This window comes from Macrosteles quadrilineatus, unplaced genomic scaffold, assembly GCF_028750875.1.
Source record: "Macrosteles quadrilineatus isolate MER2022 unplaced genomic scaffold, UCM_ALF_1.0 Scaffold_4__1_contigs__length_99947679, whole genome shotgun sequence".
NCBI lineage: Eukaryota > Metazoa > Arthropoda > Insecta > Hemiptera > Cicadellidae > Macrosteles > Macrosteles quadrilineatus.
This window is the reverse complement of record NW_026542597.1, coordinates 83,863,329-83,889,706: the sequence shown is the minus strand read 5'-3', so window position 1 is coordinate 83,889,706 and position 26,378 is coordinate 83,863,329. Positions and strand designations below refer to the sequence as shown.

General features: G+C 33.6%; 1 protein-coding gene across 3 annotated transcripts in view; it reads left to right on the top strand.

Moving 5' to 3' along the window:
• The window catches only part of LOC128991654 (GTPase-activating Rap/Ran-GAP domain-like protein 3), a 395,113-nt gene that overhangs the window by 337,867 nt on the left and 30,868 nt on the right, over positions 1-26,378 (top strand). For all 3 annotated transcript variants that reach the window (XM_054414733.1, XM_054414732.1, XM_054414734.1), the window contains exons 4-6: positions 1,655-1,741; positions 7,613-7,694; positions 15,711-15,829. In XM_054414733.1, the coding sequence (XP_054270708.1) occupies positions 1,655-1,741; positions 7,613-7,694; positions 15,711-15,829 (288 nt within the window). The remainder of the gene's footprint in view (positions 1-1,654; positions 1,742-7,612; positions 7,695-15,710; positions 15,830-26,378) is intronic.

The window sequence follows — 26,378 nt, the reverse complement described above, 5'->3', positions numbered from 1 at the left end:
TGCATTCATTCACAACAGATAAGTGAAGAAAACAGTTTCAAAGAAAAGAATAAAACTTTGTCAAGAGCACTCTGGGGGAACTCAAAAGAATCCTATTTATCGTTATCTAAACAAAGTAGTACACTTTATAAAGTCTAGTTTAAATAAACCTGAGTAGCTAATTATTCTTACTTTGCAGTTAGCAAGATAAAAGATTTTAATTAAATTAATCTTGGTTCTTCAGACTGCGTTGGCACTTAAATATTCTGCTACATAAATGGGTTTCAAATATACAGAAACGGATCCCCACTTTTACAGGACTTTGTTCGGTTCACTGTGTATACTTAAATTTTGTGAAATAAACATATATATTTTGTAATCCTACTGAGGTGTGAAAATCAAATCTAATAGCTTGGCCTACCCTAATGATATAATTTCATGGGTTAAACATACCCACTTTCATATGTATCATAATAATATGGATCAGCTGAAACATAGCCTCCTCTAGTACAATACCGCGGCGAAACAAAACTGGTAACACCGCAGCCCAGGCCTACAAAACAGCTGATATATTGACACATAACAGAGCGTCTGCACAATGTTTATGTTTATACAGTTATTACTGTTATTACCATGGCAACAGGCCGGTGCGACGTTGCCACACACCAACACCGCAGCCAAGGCCTCCAAAACAGCTGATATATTGGCACATAACAGAGCGTCTGCACAATGTTTATGTTTATACAGTTATTACTGTTGTTACCATGGCAACAGGCCGGTGCGACGTTGCCACACACCAACGCCGCAGCCCAGGCCTACAAAACAGCTGATATATTGACACATAATGGAGCGTCAGCGCAATGTTTATGTTTATACAGTTATTACTGTTATCACCATGGCAACAGGCCGCCGGTGCGACGTTGCCACACACCAACGCCGCGTAGAGGAGGCAATGACTGAAAACTATTCAAAATTATTGATATATCAACTAAAACTTGTTTTGTTTACGTCTTCTACTTATTTCTAGGCAATTTTACTAACTTCAATAAATCATGGCAGAATATAATTGTACCTTTGAAACCTTGCCTTCTGATACAACACTCAGAGAAAGATTTATATTGGTAATTTGGTGTGTTTCCTGACAAAGATTAAAGCCCATTGTCAAATGTACACTGACATGTTGCAACCATTTTGTCATCATCATTGGACTTGAGTGTTATCGCACACGTCCAAACAAGCTTTAGCTGTAAAATATTTTTAGAAGTTTACATGTGCTATCCTAATCCCTTTAGTAAGCGAGGGGTTAATAAGCTATAAATTTTAATATAACATCAAATAGGAGTAAACTACATTGCAAAACATTTAAGGGGCAATGAAACTCCCATCGATGTATATAGTCTATGTAGTCAATGATAGTATACATCTATGGAAACACCAAATGCATTACCTGGTAAACAATGTATTATTGGAAACTGTTCGAATATTGCATGTAACATATGCATGTCTCAAATTATTTAGCTTCTTCGTAGGCAAGTCGACGGATGTGGAAAAATCTATAGTATGATTAGCATACATGCCTCTGTAATATACTTATGGTATTTGCAGTAGGCATGTGTGTTTTATATAGATGATTAATACCCTTGTTTTGTATTTAAAAGGTTTTTTTGTGTTTCAGCTTCCCCAGGTAGAAGTGAACGGCCAAGAACCAAATGGAAGAAGATTCCGCGTCGAGAATGGAGACTCCCTTGGGGAAAAGGAAGAGGTAATTTTTAGAAATTAGGTTTCAGTAACTATAGTAATTTTTAAATGACAAATATTTTAAGTACTATTTTTTTCTCAAATATTGTTATCACTAGTAAGTCGTTTCCACCTTCCATCACCTAATTCCATTTACAGCAAATAATATTCAAAACTTACAAAAAAGTACTTTTCATTTGGTTTGCAGTAAAATATTTCCTATGTGCCTAAATTAAAATTACCTAAATTACAAAAACTATTTAAAAAATATTTTTCACAAATACTTCCAAGTTTTACGTGCAGGATAGAAGCGCCTAAGGGAGTTAAGTACAATCTTGTTTTTACAAAATCGTTTAAGCTAAAGAGGCTGGATTTTAATTTACCCTAAGGAGTTTCCTGGTCTCCAGGTACCGATTTTTTAAATATTAAATGCCTAAGTTCTTTTGTCAGGAAATTCGTTTTAAAATTCCACTTTACTGTTCATATCCTGCATTTTATTTCAATGCTCAAGGCATTAACGTTAGTCTTTTTGCATTATAAACATTATATGAGTCTTATAAATTAACAACCAAAAGAAAAGAAAGCAAGATTTAAGTTTATAAATTTATATATGAGCATAAAATAACGTAGGAACACTACAAAAGAAATATACTTAGCATAAATAAACTACACAATACATGACATAAACAGTGACGCACTTTTAGGGCGCATTTGCTAAATACATTTTCTTTTGAGAAAAGATCTTTGCGGCCTCTTTAACCTTGTATTTTTCCGTCCGCATATGCATCTGCGTTGAAAGTATCCGCTAAAGTACAATGTTGAACTGCACATATAAAAAGTAGTGCAATGTACCAGGATCTGAGCCCTCGACATCGCTGCTTTGGGCCCGAAGTCCGTTGTCCCACTGACTAACCCAAACGCACGAATGCATATTTTATGATGAAGTACCATCCTCTTACGAGGGGTGTTAACCGAGCGGCCGATTGAACAGTGATTACACACGTGTAAACGTTAACAGACGCTCCATTATGAACAATGCAACAGCTGTTGCAGTAGGCCGGGATTGCGAAGTTGCCACTTCTATGCCGCGGCATTGTATTAAAGGAAACGATGGTACTTTAATACTTTTATATGATATGGTGACCATACCAAGGTATGTATTTTAAGCCAAGTATGAATGGTAATATTGTGTAGCTTTTTTACTTGCTAAAAACCATATGTTTATTTGGCAACGACCGCTATTAAAATTTCACAGAGGAGCTGGTTCTATGATTATTATAAAGCTACTGACAGTTGTCAAGGTGGAACCGTACCTTCCGGTAACTAGGCGAGCCCTAATACAAATACCTACAGGGATATTCCCTGTGTCACAAATTGGACCGACAATCTGATATAGGGCAATTTCCTACCTCTGGCCGCAACAAGATATAGGCTCCACCCCCTATAAGTAATTACAACTGACCACGCACCAATATACCTGCCAATCAGTCACTTCCTACGAGACCACCCTTAGATTAACTTACAATAAAGGCTAACTTAGGTTAGGTTGGGTTAGGTTAGCTTAGGTTAGGTTATATGGACATTTGAAAACACACCATCATTTAAAATGCTTGTTTATTTAACCAAACCTAACCTAACCTGATGTGGTCAGTATAACATAAGAGTACTGATTATTTCATGGAAAGTTAAATTTAACTGTCAATTATAGCATTGCCAATGTTTACTTATAAAATAGGTGTTTGCACTAAATATATTTGTCCCTGGTAAATGTAATGACAATTTAATTGACATTGATAAAACAACTCAAAATAAAACTATGAACCCTGGAAACTCTCATTGGCATTGGTACAACATGGTCCCCGTTTTAAGTTCGCGATGGAGCATTTAGAAGTAAATACTCATTATTTGGTCTTCATGATAACAGAACCCCCGCAATGTACGCATTTGCTCTGTTACATTTAATTTATGGAATTTAAAATAAGTTAGTTAATTCAGCCACAAGTATGATTTAATTAGACCAAAGAGAATACACAGTGAAGTGGTGCAGTTAACATTTGTTTATGTTGTAACCAATGGTGGGTGTACAGCTGTTTTCTCCGGTGTATTTAAAGAACCACATATTTCTCTTCTGCGTCATTATCCCGTTGCAAATCATGGGTAAATTATCCAGTAAAAATGATATACTATGGTGAATTTTACCTATATACCTTTAATGAAATATGTTGACATTGACCTGTTTATTTATTATCCAAGCTGTATTATATAGGACTATTTTAACACTTTCTAAGGGGAGTGAGCTAAGTGGGAGCGTGCTGGTCGAGTGGTTGGAGCGTGGGACTTCAGTCCCTGAGGTCCCGGGTTCAAATCCACCAAATCACCAATGTATTTTATTTATGTCAATATGCCTCAACCCTTGGTCTAGCCTAAAGTAGCCTACAATGTGAAATACAATCCCGGGCTCGTGCCTAGCGTCTTAGGAAAACCTACTTTCTAAGATTTTCATTTGTCACTTCAATATTGTTTACTTTTTATTCATCAGTCATATTCTACTTTATGGAATAACGCATTCCAAATCTGTACTTCTGTTGGATTAAGTATCTTAGAACAATTAAATACTTAATTTACATTACCGGTACATGTTCTAATAGCTTTTAAATTATTTTCCAATTTTCGTTTTTCAAATTAACAATTTCCATATTAAAGTACGTTCAAAGTGGGGTTCTCAGTGTAGGTCCATGGGTGGCTGGTTTGGATGTTTTAAGTATGTAAATGAACGTCGGGTAAACAGTTTTCACGTACTCGGAATTAGCTTGTCTTGTTAGTTTTGCCCACATTTACATCCTGTCAATGTTTGCTTACGAAAACATTGAAAACAGTGTACCGTTTGTGTAAATAATACAAGTATAAGATATGTTTTACTTATTTATGTTGGCTATAACCTGAAGAATGCTTTTTAATCCAATTAAATTTATAATTGGTTTTACACTATGTACAACTGCAATGTGATACTATACCCTAAACACGCAAATTAATTCATTAACAACTTAATTAAGTTAATTTCCGTTATTCACACATTTTTTTAATGGATTTGCTGTAAAATCAATTACTATCATGCAAGATAATTACATGAACAATCTATCATACATGTCAATTTGGAGGGTTGACAAATAAGTGCTAAGTGACTAGCTTAGCCACATTCTAGCTCATTTTACAACTAAAATAGTGACATTTTGGCTATTTTTCTTTACTGTTTTGATCTTTTTTCCTTTTGCTAGGACATTAAATTTATTGTAAGCGTTACTAAAGGTTTTAATAGAATCAGCAATTTTTAGTTGTTTAAATTGTACAAATTAAAATGACCACCTGAAATTTTGAATTGGACCAAGTTCATTTGTTTCTGACAAAGATTTCTTCTACCTTATCATTTATACCAAGTTTTATTAAGGTCGGTTTGAAAAATCCAAATACACATGTTCATGTGGAAAATACAAAATGACAATTATCTGGTTAACAAAGCTGCCAAATTATTGAAAAGGTTTCAATAATTTTTATTTTCTCTTTATTTTACTTATGAGACATACTGTATTGAGTTTTATGGATCCTAGATAGAACTTTATACTATATTTTCCAAAAAAAATTTTCACAGAATTTTTATTTGTACAATACTGACGGTACACTAGCGGAATCCTTTTAATAGCTTTCCCAACTTTATGTTTCATTCAATTTACGTAACGTGTCTACAAATTTAGCATAGACTATTGCATAACTACAGACACTGATTGCTACTACAGTTCTGCAATGATTGCAAGCCTCACAATACAACGTATCTGTCCAGGACTGCTCCATTGGTTGACAATTGTCTGTCAGTCAGTAGATAATAACGCGATGTGCTATTGACATTTTTGAATGAGTTTGGTCGTTGGGGGTAAATATCGATTAACGATTTCCTCTCTTTTTGACATTCTATTTTCAAATTGTGTGCTACAAATACACAAGAGAGAAGGTGTATAATTTGTTTTCAAAAATACAGGGTGAATCAGACTACCCGTGCACATACTAAAACAGACAGTAGGTGTAAATTGAAAAGCTGTTCATCTTTACAATACGTTAAAAAATTGTTTTGCTATTTGACATGTTGTCATTTAATTGTTTTTCTTTTTATTTACAGGGCTACCAACATTACACAATTTTTTTATTGTAATTTCAAAAATTATTAAATGTGGCACATGATTGTAAAGCTGTGTTTACCAGGATTACGAAATTTCAATCAAAACAAAACATGTTTAGCTGTTTGGAAAATACAAGATATTATGTCAATACGCGAAAAATTCACAAAAATTAGTTAATTTTGAAACAAATTGAGAAAATTGAGTTCTGTTTTCACCAAAATGTAGCTTGAAGGAAGACTTTCTAAAAATGTACAATGTGATATAGGTTGACACACGGAAATTTTGAGATTCGAACCCATCACTTTCTTTTCTGGAACACCCTGTGCTTGGATTATGTTCTAAGTATTTTAAATGGATTCTTTGTATGTGATTCGGGGGGGCATTAAATAATTCAATTTCGCGTTTCTTGGTGAAAACGTACTCCCGTAATGGTATGTGCACGGGTGGTCTGATTCACCCTGTATAAATGCAAAATCTCCAACAAACTTACACCAAGATCCGACACAAAGTAAAACTTCTAGAAGTAACTACATCCACATTTTTTAGAATGACCCAACCACTGGTCTTTTTTTTAACATCAACCGTGTTAGGAAGCATTATTAATTGTTCCCCAAATTTAATGACATGTGAATCTCTCCTGAATCGACTCTGTTCGAGATTAGACCAGCAGCCTTCAGATTTGAAGCGGACACCAACCTCAACCACTATTAAAATTTTAACCATATCAATCACCCTCTTTAGAAAACAAATAAAACACAAATAGTAAATGGCATATATTTAAACCCCCAACTTAAGCTACATCGGTGGTTTTTTCCTCCACAGACATATCCTGACCGTGTTTACCAACGCAAAGTAATAAATCTCGGACCTTTTCACTATCTTAACCGTATTTTTCCGGATCATCTCTTCTATAAATCACTTCTTTCTTTCCAACAAAATGATTCATAAATAATCCGGCTAACCTTGTTATCTCAAAGCAACTTTCCAAGAATCAAAATCGTTCTAAAAGTCGTTACAGTCATCCGTCATTGACTTATGTTTTTGTAAACAAGATGTTGGAAGTCAATTTTGTATGTGTTAACATTAAACTTACGCCGGACGTGTTACATCGTGTTATTTTCCCAAATAGTGCAAACATTACACTTTGATTTCCCGATTTATGTATTAATATAATTAATCAGGTACGCAAACACAATACATGAATACAAATGCAAATAATCACAATTTGAAGCAGTTTTCGTAATACGGGAGAGGCTTAAATAGGAAAACACTGGACGAAATGCAATTGTAACAAACATTTTTGGAGTTCTGTGAGATATAAGAAGTTTTATACGAAAGTGGCAGATCTAAATTAAATACCAAGAACAAATCCATGCTGTACAATAGTATACAAAGACATTTTAAATAGGTACATTCAAGATAAGGTAGTGTTTATAATTAGTTATGTTTTGAATGCATCATTTATTTGCACAATGCTATGAAACTCCCTCAGCTCAAAAAAATTAGCAATCAATTTTTTGTTTCGTATTTGTTTTGTAGTTAGATATAGTACGTAACTTATTCAAGCCCTATTTTGCACCACTTCCAAACTGATGTATACACAGTTCTTTTTTGCATGAAAAATATGCAATTCTTGTTTACTATTTAGCTAATGAAACACTGTTATAATTATTATACTAATCATAGGGTAAAGTTGTATTTTATTACAATAAAATGTTATTTTCCAGATTTTCGGGTCCCCAAGTACGCCAGTGCTTGAGAATCCGGAATATCAAACGCGGTGGTACTTCAAGTACTTCCTTGGAAAACGTAAGTTCTTTGCTTAACAAATATTGCTCTAGTAACTATACGCTACCCAGTACCCCTGTTTAGGCCAATCACCGGAGAGTAGGTAGGCAAGATTTAATTTAGAATTATTATTCTTCAACACCAAGCTAACAGCTAAGATGGTGTTTGCTGAGATAACCTATCATTTGGTGATTTCCCTCAGATGGTAGGATGCTGCACAAATTACTCCAATGCATGGTATTAACAAATTATAATTTTATTCTTCAAAATAATGAAAATCCTTTATAATCTTCCTTATAAATGATACCTAATATTACTATATCAGTGATTAAATGGCAACAGTCTTACTTGGTAAAATTCCTACGATTTGACTGGCTTAAATAGGCTGTGATTCCCAGTTCCTACGGACTATGACTGTTTCAAGTACAGTAGGCCTAATGCTTGAACTCGTATTTTCACGAGTTTGTACAATTTTTAAGGGAATCAGCCAACTAAGAAAGATTTGAAGAAACAGCTCATTACAAAAATGACTTTAGTTAATTAACAGCTGTTCTCCAGTTCTGCCAACAAGGTGAAGTGTAATAACAGTCAAACTAGTTAGCCATTGATCATGATATTATATGTACATTATATATTCTGTGAATTAAAATAATTTAAATTTAATTAACATTTCCCTTACATCAGTATAAAATATCCCTCTACCTCTTTTTAAATTTGAATTATTTTAAAATCCAACTAAAATCTCTTTATACAAATCAAAGAAATAAACATACTAATCTTCACAACAAAATTTTCACTTATATCTACATAATTCAAATTCAAAATGAAAAAAGAAAATATATATTTCCCATCTGTGAACTTTCTATAACTATGCGGTGTTCTTTGCGATGAGTATTTAGTACCAAAATTCACCGCGAGATAGCTATACAGAACAGACACATTATTATTATCCAACATAGTTACAACAGAGGCTAATAGATGGCAGCATCAAACAAGATAATCAATTCCTTCAACATGCGTGCTACGGTGCTACCAACATTCAAAGCAATATCTTTATTGATAATCAATAATCATCTTTTTAAATAATTCAAAATGTTCATGTTTCTTGTCCTAACAAACTATTTACAAATACATTTAAGTCATATACCCTGACAATTCAAGAAGTTGTATAGCATTAAGATCATAGAACTCATTTTTCATTTGTTTTATCAACATTCAAAATCTCAAATAAAAAACTCTGTGTTGGCCAACCTGGAAAATAGCATCAAGTGATTTGTTTTAAAGAGAAATCGCCATTTCAGTTTTGAATAGCTATGAGTGTGTTGTGTTTTGTGTGTCGTGTGATGTTTTATTTTAAATTTATAGTTTTGTGTTTTTTGCGTGTGAAAGTGTCTAGTGTAGTTAAAGTGTTCCTTAAATCTAAACGTACCATCCAAACTCAATCATACAATCCATTCGTGTCACAAACACTCACAGACTTATACAAACATATATTCTACGCATTCATACCCTGCTGTTGTGCAATAACTTATTAGCGAACTCCATAAAATTTTCATTTCAAATCACTAGGCCTAACTTAACAATATTAAAATAACAAAAATTTCTGTCCCTACGATCTTAATTAATTATACATCAATCCTAATAATAACATAACTTTTCCTTTTCAACTAAAGTTGCATCCCTGGCATCATTCCATTCATGTATTTACAAGTTGAAACTTTGGTTTCAAGATAAGACCCGTGACCTGAATTATGACCTGAAATAACAAACAAACTAGGCCTACACTCATGGGTTGCATTGAACTAAACATTTACTTAACCTTTCTTACGAAACTTCTTGGCCTCATTGCTTAAGTAATGTGTACGAATAAGTACATGAGACTTTAACTTAAATGGATGTTTTGCTCTCTTAGGCGATAATCTCCACCAATGTCTGTCGAATTTCACACAGTTTCTTGAATTTCTCATGCTTTGGTTCAGGCTTTGCTTCATTTCTTCCATCGTTAGGTCGCTGCATATCAGACTCTTACTGTCCCACAGGTTGGTTAGCGCACAGCTGGGCTCATGGTCAAACATCAATTTGAAGTTGGATGTTTTGGTCGATTCATTGATGGCAGTTAGGCTGACTTGTAAATCGAGTTCTTTTTCCTTTTGATCTGGTACATCTTCTTCCTTTAACGTCACAGGAACATAGGTTTCTACGATTGATTCAAGTAGGCCTACCTTATTCATTGTGAATCCAACAGTTTTACACTCCACGATTTTTGTGCTCAAGGGCCGTTTTGTGTGATTGGGCCAGATGCCATACAAATGTTGATCAGTGATGTTAGCTTCATTTTTGCTTATTATTGCATTTCGTAAAAATGAAAGCAAGTGGGTCAATTCGAGTCCATTGCATTCTGTGATCTTACTGTGTAACTTGTATATAGGCATGGTGTGTATTTGCGTGTGATTAGGATTTGTAGGCATATTTAACATATTATTTTGCATGTTTGGGTTTTCATTTAGGTTAGTTTCAGTAGGCTCTATAGGTTTAATTGTAGTTTCTTGATTCGTTCCTTCCGGTGTAGAAGTATGATTTAGGTTAGGCCTGTTTGGTTTTGTCGGGCTAGTTAACTGTTCAACTAAGTTTTCTTCCTCGATGATTGACTTATTTAAATCCTCTTCATATTGGTTCAATTCAGGTAAAGATACTTGGTTTTTGATTTCATCAAATTTGCTTTGCAGTTCTTGTAACTTGACCTTCAATTTGTCCAACTTACCGAAGTAGTTAGGACCTAACATACATGCGCTTATATTACTTATTCTAAGGTGCAGATGAGTACATAGAGCTGACATTCTTGCTATGTACAGGTTGCTCGGTTGGGTATCACACTGTTCTATAAGTAGCTGAAATCGATCTACCTTAATTTCTACGGTTTGAAATTCAGTACTTAAAGCTAATTTCCCAATAAGATTGTTCACATCTGGTTGAACCTGTGAAATAGATCTGAGCTGTTTTCTGAGTGCTTCTACGTTGTCAAAGGTAGAATCTTCTCCTCTACTTAAAATTTCATATTTAAGTTCATCTTTACTTAAATAATTTAAATTGAATTTTTCCATTGTCGGAAATTACTAGACCTATTCATACACAGAATAAATTTGGCAGTTTATGAATCACTTTGCTGAAACAAATTAATTTTATGGCAGAAGTTATGTCACTTCTTAAAATTTTCTTGTATGCTAGCAAAGTTAACTTGAGGTTAGCAAAGTTCACCACAATGTCTTGGTTTAAATAGGCGCAAGGGTTGAAATTAATAATAAATAGCAGAGTCGAGCACTTCTATACGCTACCCAGTACCCCTGTTTAGGCCAATCACCGGAGAGTAGGTAGGCAAGATTTAATTTAGAATTATTATTCTTCAACACCAAGCTAACAGCTAAGATGGTGTTTGCTGAGATAACCTATCATTTGGTGATTTCCCTCAGATGGTAGGATGCTGCACAAATTACTCCAATGCATGGTATTAACAAATTATAATTTTATTCTTCAAAATAATGAAAATCCTTTATAATCTTCCTTATAAATGATACCTAATATTACTATATCAGTGATTAAATGGCAACAGTCTTACTTGGTAAAATTCCTACGATTTGACTGGCTTAAATAGGCTGTGATTCCCAGTTCCTACGGACTATGACTGTTTCAAGTACAGTAGGCCTAATGCTTGAACTCGTATTTTCACGAGTTTGTACAATTTTTAAGGGAATCAGCCAACTAAGAAAGATTTGAAGAAACAGCTCATTACAAAAATGACTTTAGTTAATTAACAGCTGTTCTCCAGTTCTGCCAACAAGGTGAAGTGTAATAACAGTCAAACTAGTTAGCCATTGATCATGATATTATATGTACATTATATATTCTGTGAATTAAAATAATTTAAATTTAATTAACATTTCCCTTACATCAGTATATAACAAGCATGAGTAGCTAAATCGTTAAAGTTCTAATTTGACAATAACCTTGGTTCTAGAATTAGTTTCATTTTATTAGTTAAGTTTATAAATAAACGCGAGTTTTCTGAATCATCTTACCTAGGACTATTGAATTTAGTTAGGCTATTATCCGAATGTTGTAAAATGTTGTCAAATAATTAGTAGATAAAAAAAGGATTTATGAAAATAATAGTATAATGTAAAGCTACAAAAATTTCATTTGTATAATTAATAACGAAATATATGCTTGCCTTTCCCGGAATTTAAAAAAAAATCACTATACTTTGTATGCACTATAGTAAAATTCAGCAAATGAACCAGAATAATAAATTCATCTAAAATTACTGATACTTTTATGTCTTACGTAACAAGAAGTTAACAATCGTGCTGTAGTTTACAAAATCGCGATGTAAAACAGTTTTGGCTTACCTAATCAATCTAGTAAATCGTATTTAATAATTTCACATTAGTTTAAAGCGAATTTCTGTGACCTTTCGAGATCTGAAATCTTATGTTGTTGTCAGTTAAAACGTCTGCATTTCAACCATAGATTTTAGACACAACAAAAATGTTGTAATCAAAATCCACATACTTTCTTCTAAAATTTTCAATGTATATTACACTAAGTAGCCTATGCATCTTTAAGTATTGAATCATGCTTCTAGATGTATAACCTCCCATACTTTTTACAAGTAGACTCATCATCCCATTGTAAATTTCGAAGCTCATGTTTCGTGTCTAGTTCATGTTTGGTGACACTGACTGCTAGTGTTGACGAAATTTCATTTATATTATTTTAGGGTTAATTTCATGATTTGGGGCTTTACTGTTTGGTTTTATAACTAGGAGACGAGTTATTGTTTATGATTAGATCATTTTATTTGGTTAATCGAGGTTTTAAATTACTGAAATAACAAGACACAAATTGTAAACAAAACACGACCTCTACAGTGCACCGGACAGAACTAACGATAAAAGTGGCTTCAGCTGTTCCATAAGGATCGGAAATCTACTGGGGGAGTATCTTTTATCCATGGTTTTACGCATGGTAACATGTTATAAACAAAATCCCCCCACAGCAGCACTCACAACAATGACCAAGGAAGCTGTCGCGCTGTTTGGGTCATCGGTCTATTTAAATCGATTGACAATAGCTGCCAATTCCACGTCCACTGCTCGGACAGCCGCTAAATTAGACTCATCAAAGCTGTGTAACATCAGAGCTATATTTAAACCAAGCGTGATATAGCGCTCGCTAAATATTGCAGCCAATTCTGTATTAATAGTGTTTCAGATTGTGAAAATGTAAATTTCCTGACTTCTGCCGTATAGTGACGTTTAATTCAGACTATCATCAGGTAAATGTAATGTAAATTACTACACCTTTACGTTGAAAAACAATGAATAACTTCATACTCTGAGAGTTTTTATACAACTTAAGATAAATTTGTTTGAAAAACTGGTAATAACCGTACGCCATGACGATAACAGCTGTATCAGTAATAATGGGGTCTAAATATAGAACGTGGGAGTTCGGTCCCTGAAATTCCGGGTTCAAATCCCACCAAATCACCAATGTATTTTATCTAAGTGATAATGCTGCTACGCCTAGGTATAGCTTCAAGTAAGTGGAAAACAATCCCAAGCTCGTGCCTCCGAAGACAAAAAGATTAAAATAACAGTAATAAGAAAAATATAAATTTAAACATTTCGTATATGCTATACAAAGAATTAATGCAACAGCTGTTTCGGGTGGCCTGGTCTGCAGTGTTGCCACATTTTTCTCGCCGCGACCTTGTATTAGAGAATGTCTTGGAAGTACTCGTTGTCCTGTTTTCTATATCCAGATGTCTTTAATTATATTGTCCTTGAGTACCCTTATAACAGATTAATCGTCTGGTTGCCTTCAAAAGGCTATACGTAAAATGTACTACACTCTACTTATTCGTTACGTATATTTATGATTGGGATAGGCCGAACTGCTTTGGTTTCAATTCACTTAAGTGATTATTACACATAAAAAATTACCTATTTCAAACATTCAATTTACATCATAAACATTTTATCAGTGGCATGTTTTGATTGAAGGCAAGTCTCAATTTGGTTGCAGCTTAAAAATTAAATAAATAGCCAATTACATGCATAAAATACCCGAGTTTAAGCATTTTACTTCTAAGTGGCATGTTGTGAAGGTATACCCATAAACCCCATCTCACAGCATGTTCCTCCCCATTACATTGGACGATGCCTCGGAGACCTATAGGGTGTTCCTATCGGTTGTGTTATGTCTCGATAATGTGTATGAAACTTGTATTGCTTAACAAGAACACTATCTTTTAGGCATCTCCTTTAGAAGCAGTAAAGATGTACATTTCCTATCCAATTTCTCCTCTTTTATTTGTTTATTTCACAATGTTTTATACATTAACAAATTGTTATAAATACATTTTCAACTAAATAACGATTTCGCAGTATTATAAGACAGAACTGTAATGTTTTATAGTACTCTTTTCTAAAGTTTCATTTATTGAGTGTTACAATAAAGCAAAAATTAACGTTATCTGTCGTTTTCTCACTCCGAAATAATACTTTTAAAACTAAATACTGTATTAAATATAAAATAAATAGTCACCGAATTTACTATAAAACATTATAGCATCATCAATCCTTAAAGTTTTTAACCCAATTATTTTTGGATTAATAATTATTACATTTTTGTGTTAAGAACTTGCAGTGTTTCCTTTGCTAATATCACATCAACCTCAAGTCCCATGCAACTATTACAGGCAAGACTGCAAGGCTCCAGAACCACCTTAATTAACTGATATAATATGTTCCAATCAATTACGTCATTCCACAGACACAATCATGTTTGATCTAAAATATCCTATGACGTCATACCAGAGCAACTAGCTAGACTAATATGTAACAGCTTATGACGTCACTAGACAGCAGTCAGCTGGTCTAATCAATCTAAACCAATGCCTTCTTAACACAACTACCAGCTGATTTTAAAACCTATTCACACTACTGTGAACTGACTGTTTCACCTGCGAAAATTCGTCATTACATTGTTTACTACGGAAAAAAAATGTTTACTATGCGAAAGTAATGTTTACTATCTTTTTTTGGATTTTGCCGACGTAAACAATGATTTATTATTATGGATTTGTCGACTGATTCTATTTTCAACAACTAAAACTATACAACCAAAGTAAATATTAACTTTAAATTGAAAGCATAACCTAAAAAATCTATGCGTGTTGTAACGTTCCTAGCTGTAATAAAGGAGTATCCAAAGTCTGTCTTAATTTAAAAAAATAATTATTCTTTGTAGTATACTGGTAGCGAAAAGTAATGTTCAAAACAAGAGTGAAAGTGGGTCTATACATATTCTCGACCTTTTAAATTGCTTGATAAACATGGTCTCAAATATGTAATGACTCACTTTCTACTCTTGTTATCAAATATTCCATAACGTATTATTACTAAAAAAACTGAAGAAATGTTTTTCTATAATTAGATCAAGTTGATAATTAGCTGGTCAAAACAAGCAACAATCAACTACAAAAAATTGCTATCAATTTCAACCTATATTATTTTCTATACATCAAACAAATTGATAGTTATCCTCTGTATGATAAAAGCTGTCTTCAGGTCCCCGTCTATCTGGGGATATCCAGTCACTGGAAAAGGCATAAAAGTCACTGCTCCGAAGTACATTTTCGGACCAGTGCCTAACCCTTGCACTATTTTCGAAGTAGTTCCTGACTGTGCATTCTGTCGGAGCAACATTAAACTTGCATTATTTTCGAAATAGTGCCTTTTGGACCAATGCCGCCTCTCCATACCAAGGTAATAGCAAATGGTTTAAGGCCCAGACTCACAGGCAGACAGGTCGGGAGACAGGTTCCATTACACAGACTATAGTCCAAAAGAGTGTGTAGAATCAACATGACACCAATTTAAATAAACCATCAACAATGCATATTTAGTATCACTGCAACATTTTATCGTTAATTAATTCCCTGTGTTTCTACATTTGGTGAATTTTATGTTACAGTACATCAAAACTACGTCGGCATGGACGCAGACAAGATACCGTTCTTTCTCAGTGTTGTTCTCACCGACGCCAACAACCAGTGTGTACCACAATACCGCGCCATTCTGTGGAGGAAAACTGTGAGTATTAGTAGTATTAGTTGTCATCTTTGACTACTGATAGGACTGGACATTCCATCTCCATGTTAAAGCTGTTGCCAGTTTTAAAATCTAAACGGATGTAGTTGAAGTGAGTCACGGACATAATGTGCTGATGTAATTACTGATTTCTTTGGTGTGTGCGGTTTGTTTAAACAAGGCAAACTGATGGAATTACTCATGACTTGTATAAAACTATAGCGTCTATTATGCCACGTCAACTATCTCAGTGACAAAAAAGTGATTAAATATAATTTTAGGGACTAGCACAATCTGTAATTAGCTCGCTCCTTAAAAAAAGAAATTGCGATAGCTGGTCCATATGGTGTGTCTACTTCGGTATACACATGGGCCAATGGTATTAGGTTTTAGGTGGAATTAGATATTACATAGTATCAGTGAGCGTACTGAGCTTATATTTCAATACAAACATCTTGAATAAATATTTGACAAAGCTACAAACGGCTTTGTCTTACGGTTTACTGCAACCATTCAACCATTTTCAACTTAAAGTGTAACCAATTGAAGACGCATGGATAATTCAACGCCAATTGTTTTACCAACCGTGTTTTAATTTACAGTATGCCTAAAATAGGACGACATTGATTTATATAATTGAAATCTTTCACATAACATGTATACATTTAATGTATGGCAAAACATTTTAACGGATTTTCATTAATATTAGCATAACTGACATTTTGTCTCTATAAATTACAGAACAATCCATGTTCAAATATTTTAAAACTTTTGATATCACCTTTAGCCTTTGAATTCTTTAAACACTATTTTAGCTATGTAAAATATATTTTTTATCTTAGAGAAATCCTGTTTTGAAGCAAACTTTTTTCCGTTCAGCTTCTAACATTTAATCTATGCTAAATACTAAGCTAGTTTTGGTCCGCCCTGGGGTCCATTCCCAGTACCCGCCAAATCTGACGAGCCTTCCCCTATCCGCCACCTGGGGAGGCGCCCGATAGGAGACTAGCAACTCCACACGGGAAAAATAGGGCGAGGCGGGCGGAGTAATTTTACAATCAAAACCATCTCACATCAGTTTGGGTAATCAGTCAACAAAGCACAAATTAATCACATTTCGAACCGAAATAGCTTTGATAACACCAATTTTGAGAAATTAATTGTTTTACTTCGAAACAGTTTTCGTCATAAAATATTAATTACGGTTGAAACCGAAATAAATTAACCCATACCTAAAACAATGATTCTTTTGACTCCGACCGCCTCTAAACCTAGACTAACCTTATATCTATGAAGGTGCAGATATAGAGATTAGCTATAAATACATTTAATAGCAATAGACCCTATGGAAACAATATTTTTCTTTGCTTATAGGTAGCAAACTTTGAAAAACTAAAAAAAAAACTTTGTAATATTTGCCGTGTATCGGAAATTTTTAAGATAAAACTGTCTAGAAAATGTTAAAATAATAATTTTCCTTAGAAGTAATTATACTACATGGTGTAATATTCCCACAAATACAACAATTACATCAATCTCTATAGGTACACCTTCTTATAAAATATATTTTGACTAAAATATCAAGTGAAGGCCCAGTTTGGAAAAAATGCCTGTAACAAGTAAATATTTTTAAAATATTAAAAAAAAATATTTAATGCGTCCTTATTAAGTAACACAGTAACTAACAGGTCATAACATTGGTTCTTCGAAACAAATACAGTAACGTAACTTGGAACTGGAATGAAATTCATTCATTAGTATCCAAACAGAACAGCAATAATAAATACTACTGGGCCTTTCAAAGATTTGGTGTTTGTAAATTAATCCAACAATTATTACTAAGGCCGTGATACCTGCCTATACAAACAACAAGTTAAATACTAAACCAAGTTAAATACTAAATAAAACTAAAAGATGTGCACAAATTTCAATTAAGCCTACCTTTTATAGTAACGATGCAGAAGTCACAGTAGTTTTCGTAGTTCAAAATCAACTAATCTTTGCAACTGTAAACTCTTTACGCCATTGATCACGGTTCCAAAGTTAACAAAAATATAACATTACGATATCTGCACAACATATAATAATTTAAATTTCATTTTAAGCCAATTTCAAACCATCTTCGTCAGTGTTTGGGAAAATTTCATTGTTAAACATAATTTTTGGAAAATATGTTGGCAGATATTTTCCTTGTATCCAGGCTAAACTAAACACATACAACTAAAATAAAGGAAATTGAGTACTTCCTACCTTTGGTTGGCTTCAGCTGAAACTTGTCCGGTATGATGTGAACAAAAGTGATTATATGTATGAATTTCATAAAGGCTTCTTTTTTTTATATTTTTTCATAAATATTTTTTTCAAGGAAGATCTTTATATATATTAATTTTTAAACACCAACCACATAAGATGGTATACACTATCATTTTAATCTATATTTTTAGTTTATTTGTTTTCTTAAAACCAAAATACCAATGGACTCATGCCAATGGTTTGAGCGAAACCATATAAAAGTAATAAGGTGCTTTTAAAAATAAATTGAAACCTCCCGAAAACCTTTTAGGATATTCAAAAGTTGGTAGCCATCCTATATACCTATGCATCTATTGCAAAGTCATTATGTCTTAGCTTTACTTATATAGTTTGCAACTTTAACTTTAACAATTTTTAATATTTGTTTCGTCTTGATTTCTCGTATACTTTTATTCTCCACTAACAAATTTGTGTGCTATATACAAAGTAATTTACTTCATTGGTGGCTAATTATAAATTGATCCCTCTAGGACTTTGTTGTAATTGTTCACATCATATTGGACTTTTACAAGACAAACAAACAATGCAACAATATAGAAACCAATATAAAACATGTTCATACATTACAAGAGAATATAAAATTTCTTAAAACTACGAAGATACAAAAGATATAAAGTTCGACGAATAATATTTTAAACATAACTGTTACGACGTCGGCGTTGATTCAAACAATATTTCGACGGTTAAATCCTTTGGCGCGTTATTTAAAAATATACACAAACGATTTTGTCGATAGTCTTCTTTCTTCTTTGGTCAACTGGCCAACATCGGCAACTTTCCAAACTTTTGTTCTTCAGGCTGTTGAAATCGTAGCGTATTATCCTTAAATCGATGTATGTTAGTATGAGGTACTTAAAATCACCGACAAGGGTTCGTATCTTAAACCTACCCGAAGCCTGGATACAAGGAATGACTAAAGAACTAAAACACCAAACACTAAACTACACAGATGCATCTTGTAGCAAGAAGATTCGTGTTTCCAAGGTGTAGTCTTGATTTTGTAGCACGCCTAACTAACCCTAACCCATGAATTTACTTCTGATTCCCCAGTAAAAAAAATATTTTTGATTAAATCTGAAAATATGTAGAAAAACTCCTATACATTTTGTGGGAAACCCCTTAATTGACTTAAGTCTTTAGTAATGTTGATGTTATTCCCTAAATGTTATTAAATAATGTAGATTCCTCTGCCCTAAATCAATATATGAATGAACTAAACTCATTGTAACTAAACTCAATTGCGGACTTGGCGAAATAAAAATTTTGTAATATTGTAAACAAATTTCAAGAAATGTACTTTAAGTTATGTAATTTGCCCTTTCAGAATTAAGAAACTGGACTCCCTTTTGCAGCAGACCTGGATAAGAAGTCAAATTATAGATAAATCCACGGGTTTCATTCCGTTTTATAGAAAATGTAAAACATATTTAATTTCAAAGTTTTGCTAAGCTTGATTTTGTTTGCTTCCGATAAGTTATATATTATCGAATGAAGTAAATTGTCTTATTATTTTTTGCTATGCCAACTTGATTACATATTTCAATTTATGGTTAGAAAATTGTTTGTCAGTATGAAATTACCTATTCTATTTTATAAGTAATAATTTTTCCCTAAAAAGCTAAATTCCCCCTAAAATAACTAAATATAGAAGCATCAGATAACTTTTAACTTTTACTACACGATTTGAATTTAATTTAGTGGATAACATCATAAAAAACATATTTAATTTTGAAAAGTTACTTAGTAGATTAAAATAGTGTTTTTCATATTTGAAAGAGCAGTCTAAGTTAAGATTTGGAAAATATTACGATTATGCTCATATTTTTTAATAGTTCCCTGATATGTCACACACGACACAACAACACATCAGCTGCAGCCCGCCAAAACTCTGGTCTGACGTAACAATCAGCTGTGACAGTCCGGCCGCAACTGTCCCAGCATTTTGCTTCGTCAGCCGAGTTAATTGTTCGAAAAAGATCCCGACAAAGTCAGTCTTTTATGGTATTAATCTGTATAAAATTAAAATTTCTGTATTTTTCATGGTTTTGTTAGAACCGTAGCTGCTTCGTTATAACGTTCACAGTACATAATATGATTTTAATCAACTAATATATTAAAGTTAGTACATCAATTTGAGCACAAAAGTACAAAATCTTTGTTGTCCAACCACATATCACCAAACATTAGTATGCAGGTCTGCTGAAAATGGACTCCATAGTTTCCCAGTTTAAATATTGAGTCATCTACATAATAAAATATTGTCCTAAATCTGTGACTATTAATTTTAGATTGTGTTGTAAACATACAATTAACTTCATTTGTTTAAATACCCTGAATAATGTCGCCTACTAGGATGCAGACTAAACAAAAACTATTTAAAATGTTAGGTAATATTTGATTTGGTTAAATAAAATATAATCGAAATTATACTGACTCTGGCTAATTGATGTCACCTAACAAATAATTATTAATTGCCCCATAATTCCTAACTATACCCTGTCATTTAGGTCGAATTTATGCTTTCTTCTTCTTCCTTTCCAAACTCGATGATGCGAAGGTCCAAATCTACAAGGCATGCACAAACGTATAAAGTCTTACCTTTGGTACGACTGCAACCAACCTGCAAACAAAATTGTTTTTATTACTCATGCTCTTCAAAACCTATAAAGCTCCACATAAAAAGGTGGACGTAGCATAATTTAGACCCTACAAAATGTATTATCTATACATTGTAATTATTGTAATTTTAAATAAAGTCTAGAGTCCAAATGATCCAAATCACAACACCAAAATAAATAATACAAGGTGAAACCCGTATAAATCGACGGTTACTTTCAAGGTTTACACTAATTCATCTAACTGCGATAAATAGAATGCAATTATCAAAACTTTAACATTTAGCTAAGTTTATTGAGTAATTGGCCTAAATAAGTGTAAAAATAATACTGACTATTATTGCGCAAGGTACAAAATATGGTTTGATTATTCAATGAATAAAATATTTCCAGTACCTCATCGGAGTTATTAACTACTGTATGTTAACTGGTTTCATCTCCTTTTTGAAGAACATTTCGATGGAATTACAATTTGTCGATGGATCTTTTGTGGTAAACACTTCCGCGATTTCATCAATGCAAGGCAGATTAAATCTATGTTTTAATTTGATAAAAAATATCTGTAGAACAGGTATCCTCTTACTTCAAAGGGAGGTCCACCCTTAAGCAGTGTAAGTTAGATTTTTTTCCTTCATTACTTCGGTCATCATACCGTACTTATGTGCCAATGAATTAACCTCTAGCATAGTTTTGAGAAAAATTGGCCGTAGGGTTGCTGTTAAAGCTGAAATTCCTTGAGATGTGGATGTCAGTTGTATAAACCTTATCAATTACACGAAGTTGTCAATATAATCTCTCTTCGGAATATTCTAGGTGTAGTGGCAATAATCTCATGAACCTATGATTATCTGTCTTAGATATTACGATAAAATAAAGGTAGAGTGGTAAAAAAAAGGCAAAAACGGAAGGAAACCAACCCGTACAATAGATTTAACTCGATAAGAAATAATTTTAAGAGTTACTTTGATATCAAGATTTCCTACTGATTTCGTGATGTAAAATTAAACTGCAAAACATGACACGATGCAGAAGAAAAACTATTTTAAAATCATAAAAATCATTGCAAATACACTTTATTTTGACAGATTCAGTAAATCCCTATAACACTTGTTGTTTGAAATACAATTTGAATATTAACAGCTGTGTAGTTAAAAATTAGTGTAAAATTATCCATAATGTAATAATGTAAACAAACCGGGGGGGGGGGGGGTCTTTAATGGCCTTTGGGGCAGAGCCTCAAGAGAATGTACGTAGTTTCTTTTTTGATTGCTCATCTACAGACTAAGACCTTTCTTTAGACACCCCTACCAAATTTCTACACCCAGCCGTTCTCTCAAATTAGCTGTGACGAAGCCCTGGCTTTTTCCTCCATAAGAATAACATTGAAATAGAATTTTAAAGGTCACAAGGAAATTTACCTCATTTCTCTTTTGTTGACTCATCTTCAGACAAAGACCTTTCTTTAGACACCTCTACCCAGTTTTTTACGCCCAGCCGCTCTCCCAAATTAGCTGTGACAAGAAAAAACAGTTTCAAATTAATATATAGATTTCTGTAAAACAATCGAATAAAATAGGCGTCCACAGAAATTATTACCCGCCAACATGTGTATTTTTCAAGTATGTCGAAGGTACGACGCAAGACCTTCGTGTTATCAGACTTAACAGGAGGAATTTAGTGACTTGTAGTGTGGATTTGCAATTATTGGTTTGTTAGCAAACCTACTCTCTAGTAAAGAAATTGCTGTATCGTAGTTTAATTATGTTAGTGGGAGACCTGATATGCAACGTTTAGCTCCTACCTCAAGTAATGAATTCAAAATAGTAAATTTTGTCAGTTAAGGTAAGAGCATCATTGCTATGAATGGAGGGGGAAAAATGAATCCCAAAACTCCTACCATTTAAGGACATCACCATCAAAGGTTGGGTTGACAAGTTCCGGTAGTTTGACCAAACAACTTTAAGTTTCTAAAATTTCAGTCGGACCATCTCAGTTACTTAGTTTGTCCGCATAATGTGGTGAGAAGGAATCTATTCTTACCTGTAGTTTCGCAACTGCTTCTTCGCAATTCAGAAGTCCAAATGGATCTCCCACTGACGTACTTGCATCTCCATTCGCCGAGCTGTCGATTTCGATCTGAAAAAGTTGATTGAGTAAGTCTCCCAGATGCCTACGATATCCGTCTAAAGTCATCAGTGTTCTAGGTCAGTTTGGAAGAGTCCTCCCCTTGCAGAAGTGAATTGGCCTCGGTAATTGTAGTGTCAAATCTCACCTTTTTCAGTAGTCTTGCATTCATTTTTCCAGCTCTGCTACCAATTGTAGATGAGTTATAGTGTTATAATTTTACTAAAGATATATATGTGGAATCGTGAAAGAAGCTTTACTTTTGACAATTTTAAAGTATTTCAGTTTCAGTTCATGATCCTTTTGCTATTAGTTCGACTAGTACAAAAACTAACATTATTTTCTTTTGATAATCACAACATATGGTTTTAATAACATTATGTTAAAAACAGTCTTTTTGGAACTGTTATGGCTTTGCCACACAAGCATAACCTAACTATTTGAAGTAACGGTATCCAGTATTTTTTTTACGAAATCATTAAATTCTAACAAAGAATAATTTTCTGAGACAGAATACGCCAAACGAATTCTACAGTTATTTTCTGGTAACCATAATGTAGACTAATCTATGTGCAGAGGGACACATATAGAATTTCAGGGGTTTTATACGTTTATTCGTTACGTGAGAATAGGTTTATACGTTTGAACTTATATTTCCAATCAAACTACGATTCTTAGTTATGTAAATACTTCAACGAAAAGGGGAAATAATTCTAACGATTCACAAATTTGACACAAGCCGTGGCAAAGCGGCAAAGCCAAAACAGTCCCAAAATACTGTTTTTAACATATGTTATTATAACCATATGTTGTGATTATCATACTTTTGAAGCAAATCTTTTGAAGCATCTTTTGATAACCTTTCAGTTCGAGGTTATCACTTCGGTCGAACGAGCCAATGAGAGAAAATAGTTATGCGCAAGTTCGGAGGGTATTCATTCGATGGCCAAGAAACCAAATACAAAATCTATTCTCAACTAACTAAATTTAGATAGTATTATTAAATCACTTTAGAGCAATATCATCGTCAATTTCAAACAGATTATCACGTATACTCAAAGTTTCAAGACTCCAAAGGTCTTTGACGTTAAGTTGTTCTACAAGTTTTTTTTTTTATAAGGGAGAGGAGGGAAAATGCTTTCACGCACACAGGTAACCAGCCTGTAGTGTGAGACTTCTGAATCTATCATAGACTACTCACTAAAAAACCCCAACCCCCATCCTCCTCTGAAAAAAAACCCTCTACTCTGTTGGTCACAGACCTGGAATTGTTTGTCACATTACTTCAAGTCAGGCCAACATGTTACCTAAGCCCTCAGGGCTCTCGCCGTTTTTGGCATTTGGATACTTCATCACCTACACCGCATCCCGGTCAAGGTCGAGCTTCTTGGCGCGGAGAATACCCTGAATGTAATGTGACACACAGGTCCAATTGTCCTCACCCTCCGTCATCATCGGTATGACCGTGTCCACCGACAGCAGTCCTACTAACTGTTGAGCCTCCAGGCGGGGCCTTTCCCAACGCTGGCAGTGGAAAAAGAGTTCTACAAGTTGAGAATATGCAGAATGGAATTATTCTAAGGGAGTATGTTTTATCTATGGTTGTATTTAGTTGAGCTGTGGTCAAGTGTGACTAGCCTCCAATTGGTTTAGGCACTTGTAACTCTCGTCCCGTAGGGGCATGGAGGATCCACAGCATCTTTGGTGATATCTGATGGAAACTTTTTGGGGCATAGGCTCCTGTGATTAATGTTTTTTTCTTACAATAAACACAAGCTTTGGAAGTTTTACAACTTTTAAGGCTATGTCCCTTTTTTAGATAAAACACAATCCCTACATTTTGTCCTTACTGTGCTGAATGCCGTACATCTATCACTCCAATGGTCTTTCTCGCAAAATATGCATTGTCTTAGATTGTAGCGCCTGGCATCAGTTAAGAGGGTCTCGGCAATTGAGGTAGGTTTATGACTGACATGCTCCACGGTCACATCCTACGACGTATTATTAGAAATTCCTAAAGCATCTCTGATTTCTCTCTATTACAAATGTTTTTAAAAGTATAACAAAATCAATTTACATCTAATTCTACACCTAAGTTTTGTTCTTCAACCTTCAGTAGAGCATTGAGAGGTAATCTACTAGTGATAAGTGTGAGGAAGTAGTTCGAGTTCGTATCCTCCCCTAATGTTTGTAAACATCTTATGAGTTTTTCAATTATTTCAAAGGTACCACGCAAGAACTTCGTGTTATTAGACTTAACAGGGGGAATTTCTATTAGTGACTAGTAGTGTGAGTTTAACATTATGTTAAAAACAGTCTTTTTGGAACTGTTATGGCTTTGTCACACAAGCGTAACCAAACTATTTGAAGTAACGGTATCAGCATTTGTTTTATAAAGAAATCATTTAATTCAAAGAAACAATAATTTTCTGAGTCAGAATACGCCATCAGCTATTTTATGGTAACCATAATGTAGGCTAATCTATGTGCAGATAGACACACGAAGAGTTTACGTTTATTCGTTAGGTACGTGAGAATAGGTTTATACGTTTGAACTTATTTCTAGCCTATTTACACGCTGAGAGCTTTGAAACTGTACACAAATTATAACGTAGCTTTTAAAAATTCTATAAAAACATTTCCAGTTTTAGCTTCTTAACTTATTTAGAAACAGAATTGTGGCATATTAAATATTGTGTTAATACGATTCCTATTAAAATTACATTTATGAGTTACCAGCTAGCTGCTGAACCCGTGCTTTGCAACGGGAAGAAGGCGTGAAAGAGGAGAATTTGCTATTTGTATCTGTTATAAATTGGTTACAAAACACATCCACCAATGAATTCAGAAACCGAATCACAAACATACCACTTCAATTGGTAAAAGTTAATGGCTTTTAATTTAGGTTAGTGATATTTAGGCAGTTTGGTTAGTAAATTGCTGTTTTGGTTTTAATTCATTTTAAATCTTGTATAGGTTAAAATTTTAAGACCGTATGAGAACATCTTACCAAATTTTGATTAGCGTTTTCAAATACTCGATTCATCTTCGTCTCCTGATTTCTTTATCGTTTTTCATTATTTTTGATATTTTGGAGTTCAAACTTGAAGTATCAAAAACACTAATTATTTAATTTAATCAAACAAATGTTATTAGGTACATCTATATTTTTATAAAAATCCACTCACAATAAATCACAAATCAAACATCAGCTGTTATAAACTTCAGCAATATAGCAACACACAAACACTAAAATTATCGAAATCCATTAAAATTAATTTGGAACACAAACTATGCTACGATAAAATAAATACCCCCGCTGCCCCAACCTGCCGACTAAGCGAATTTCCATTTGCCTGGATTGATTTTCAATTAATCTATCACATTAACATTTATGTTTAACAAGTAGGCTACCTAGGTTAGCTGCTACAGGGAAACTAATAAAGTGTGTTTTTTATTTAAAATATCAATAGCTTAGTATTAAATGAATAAATTCGCCA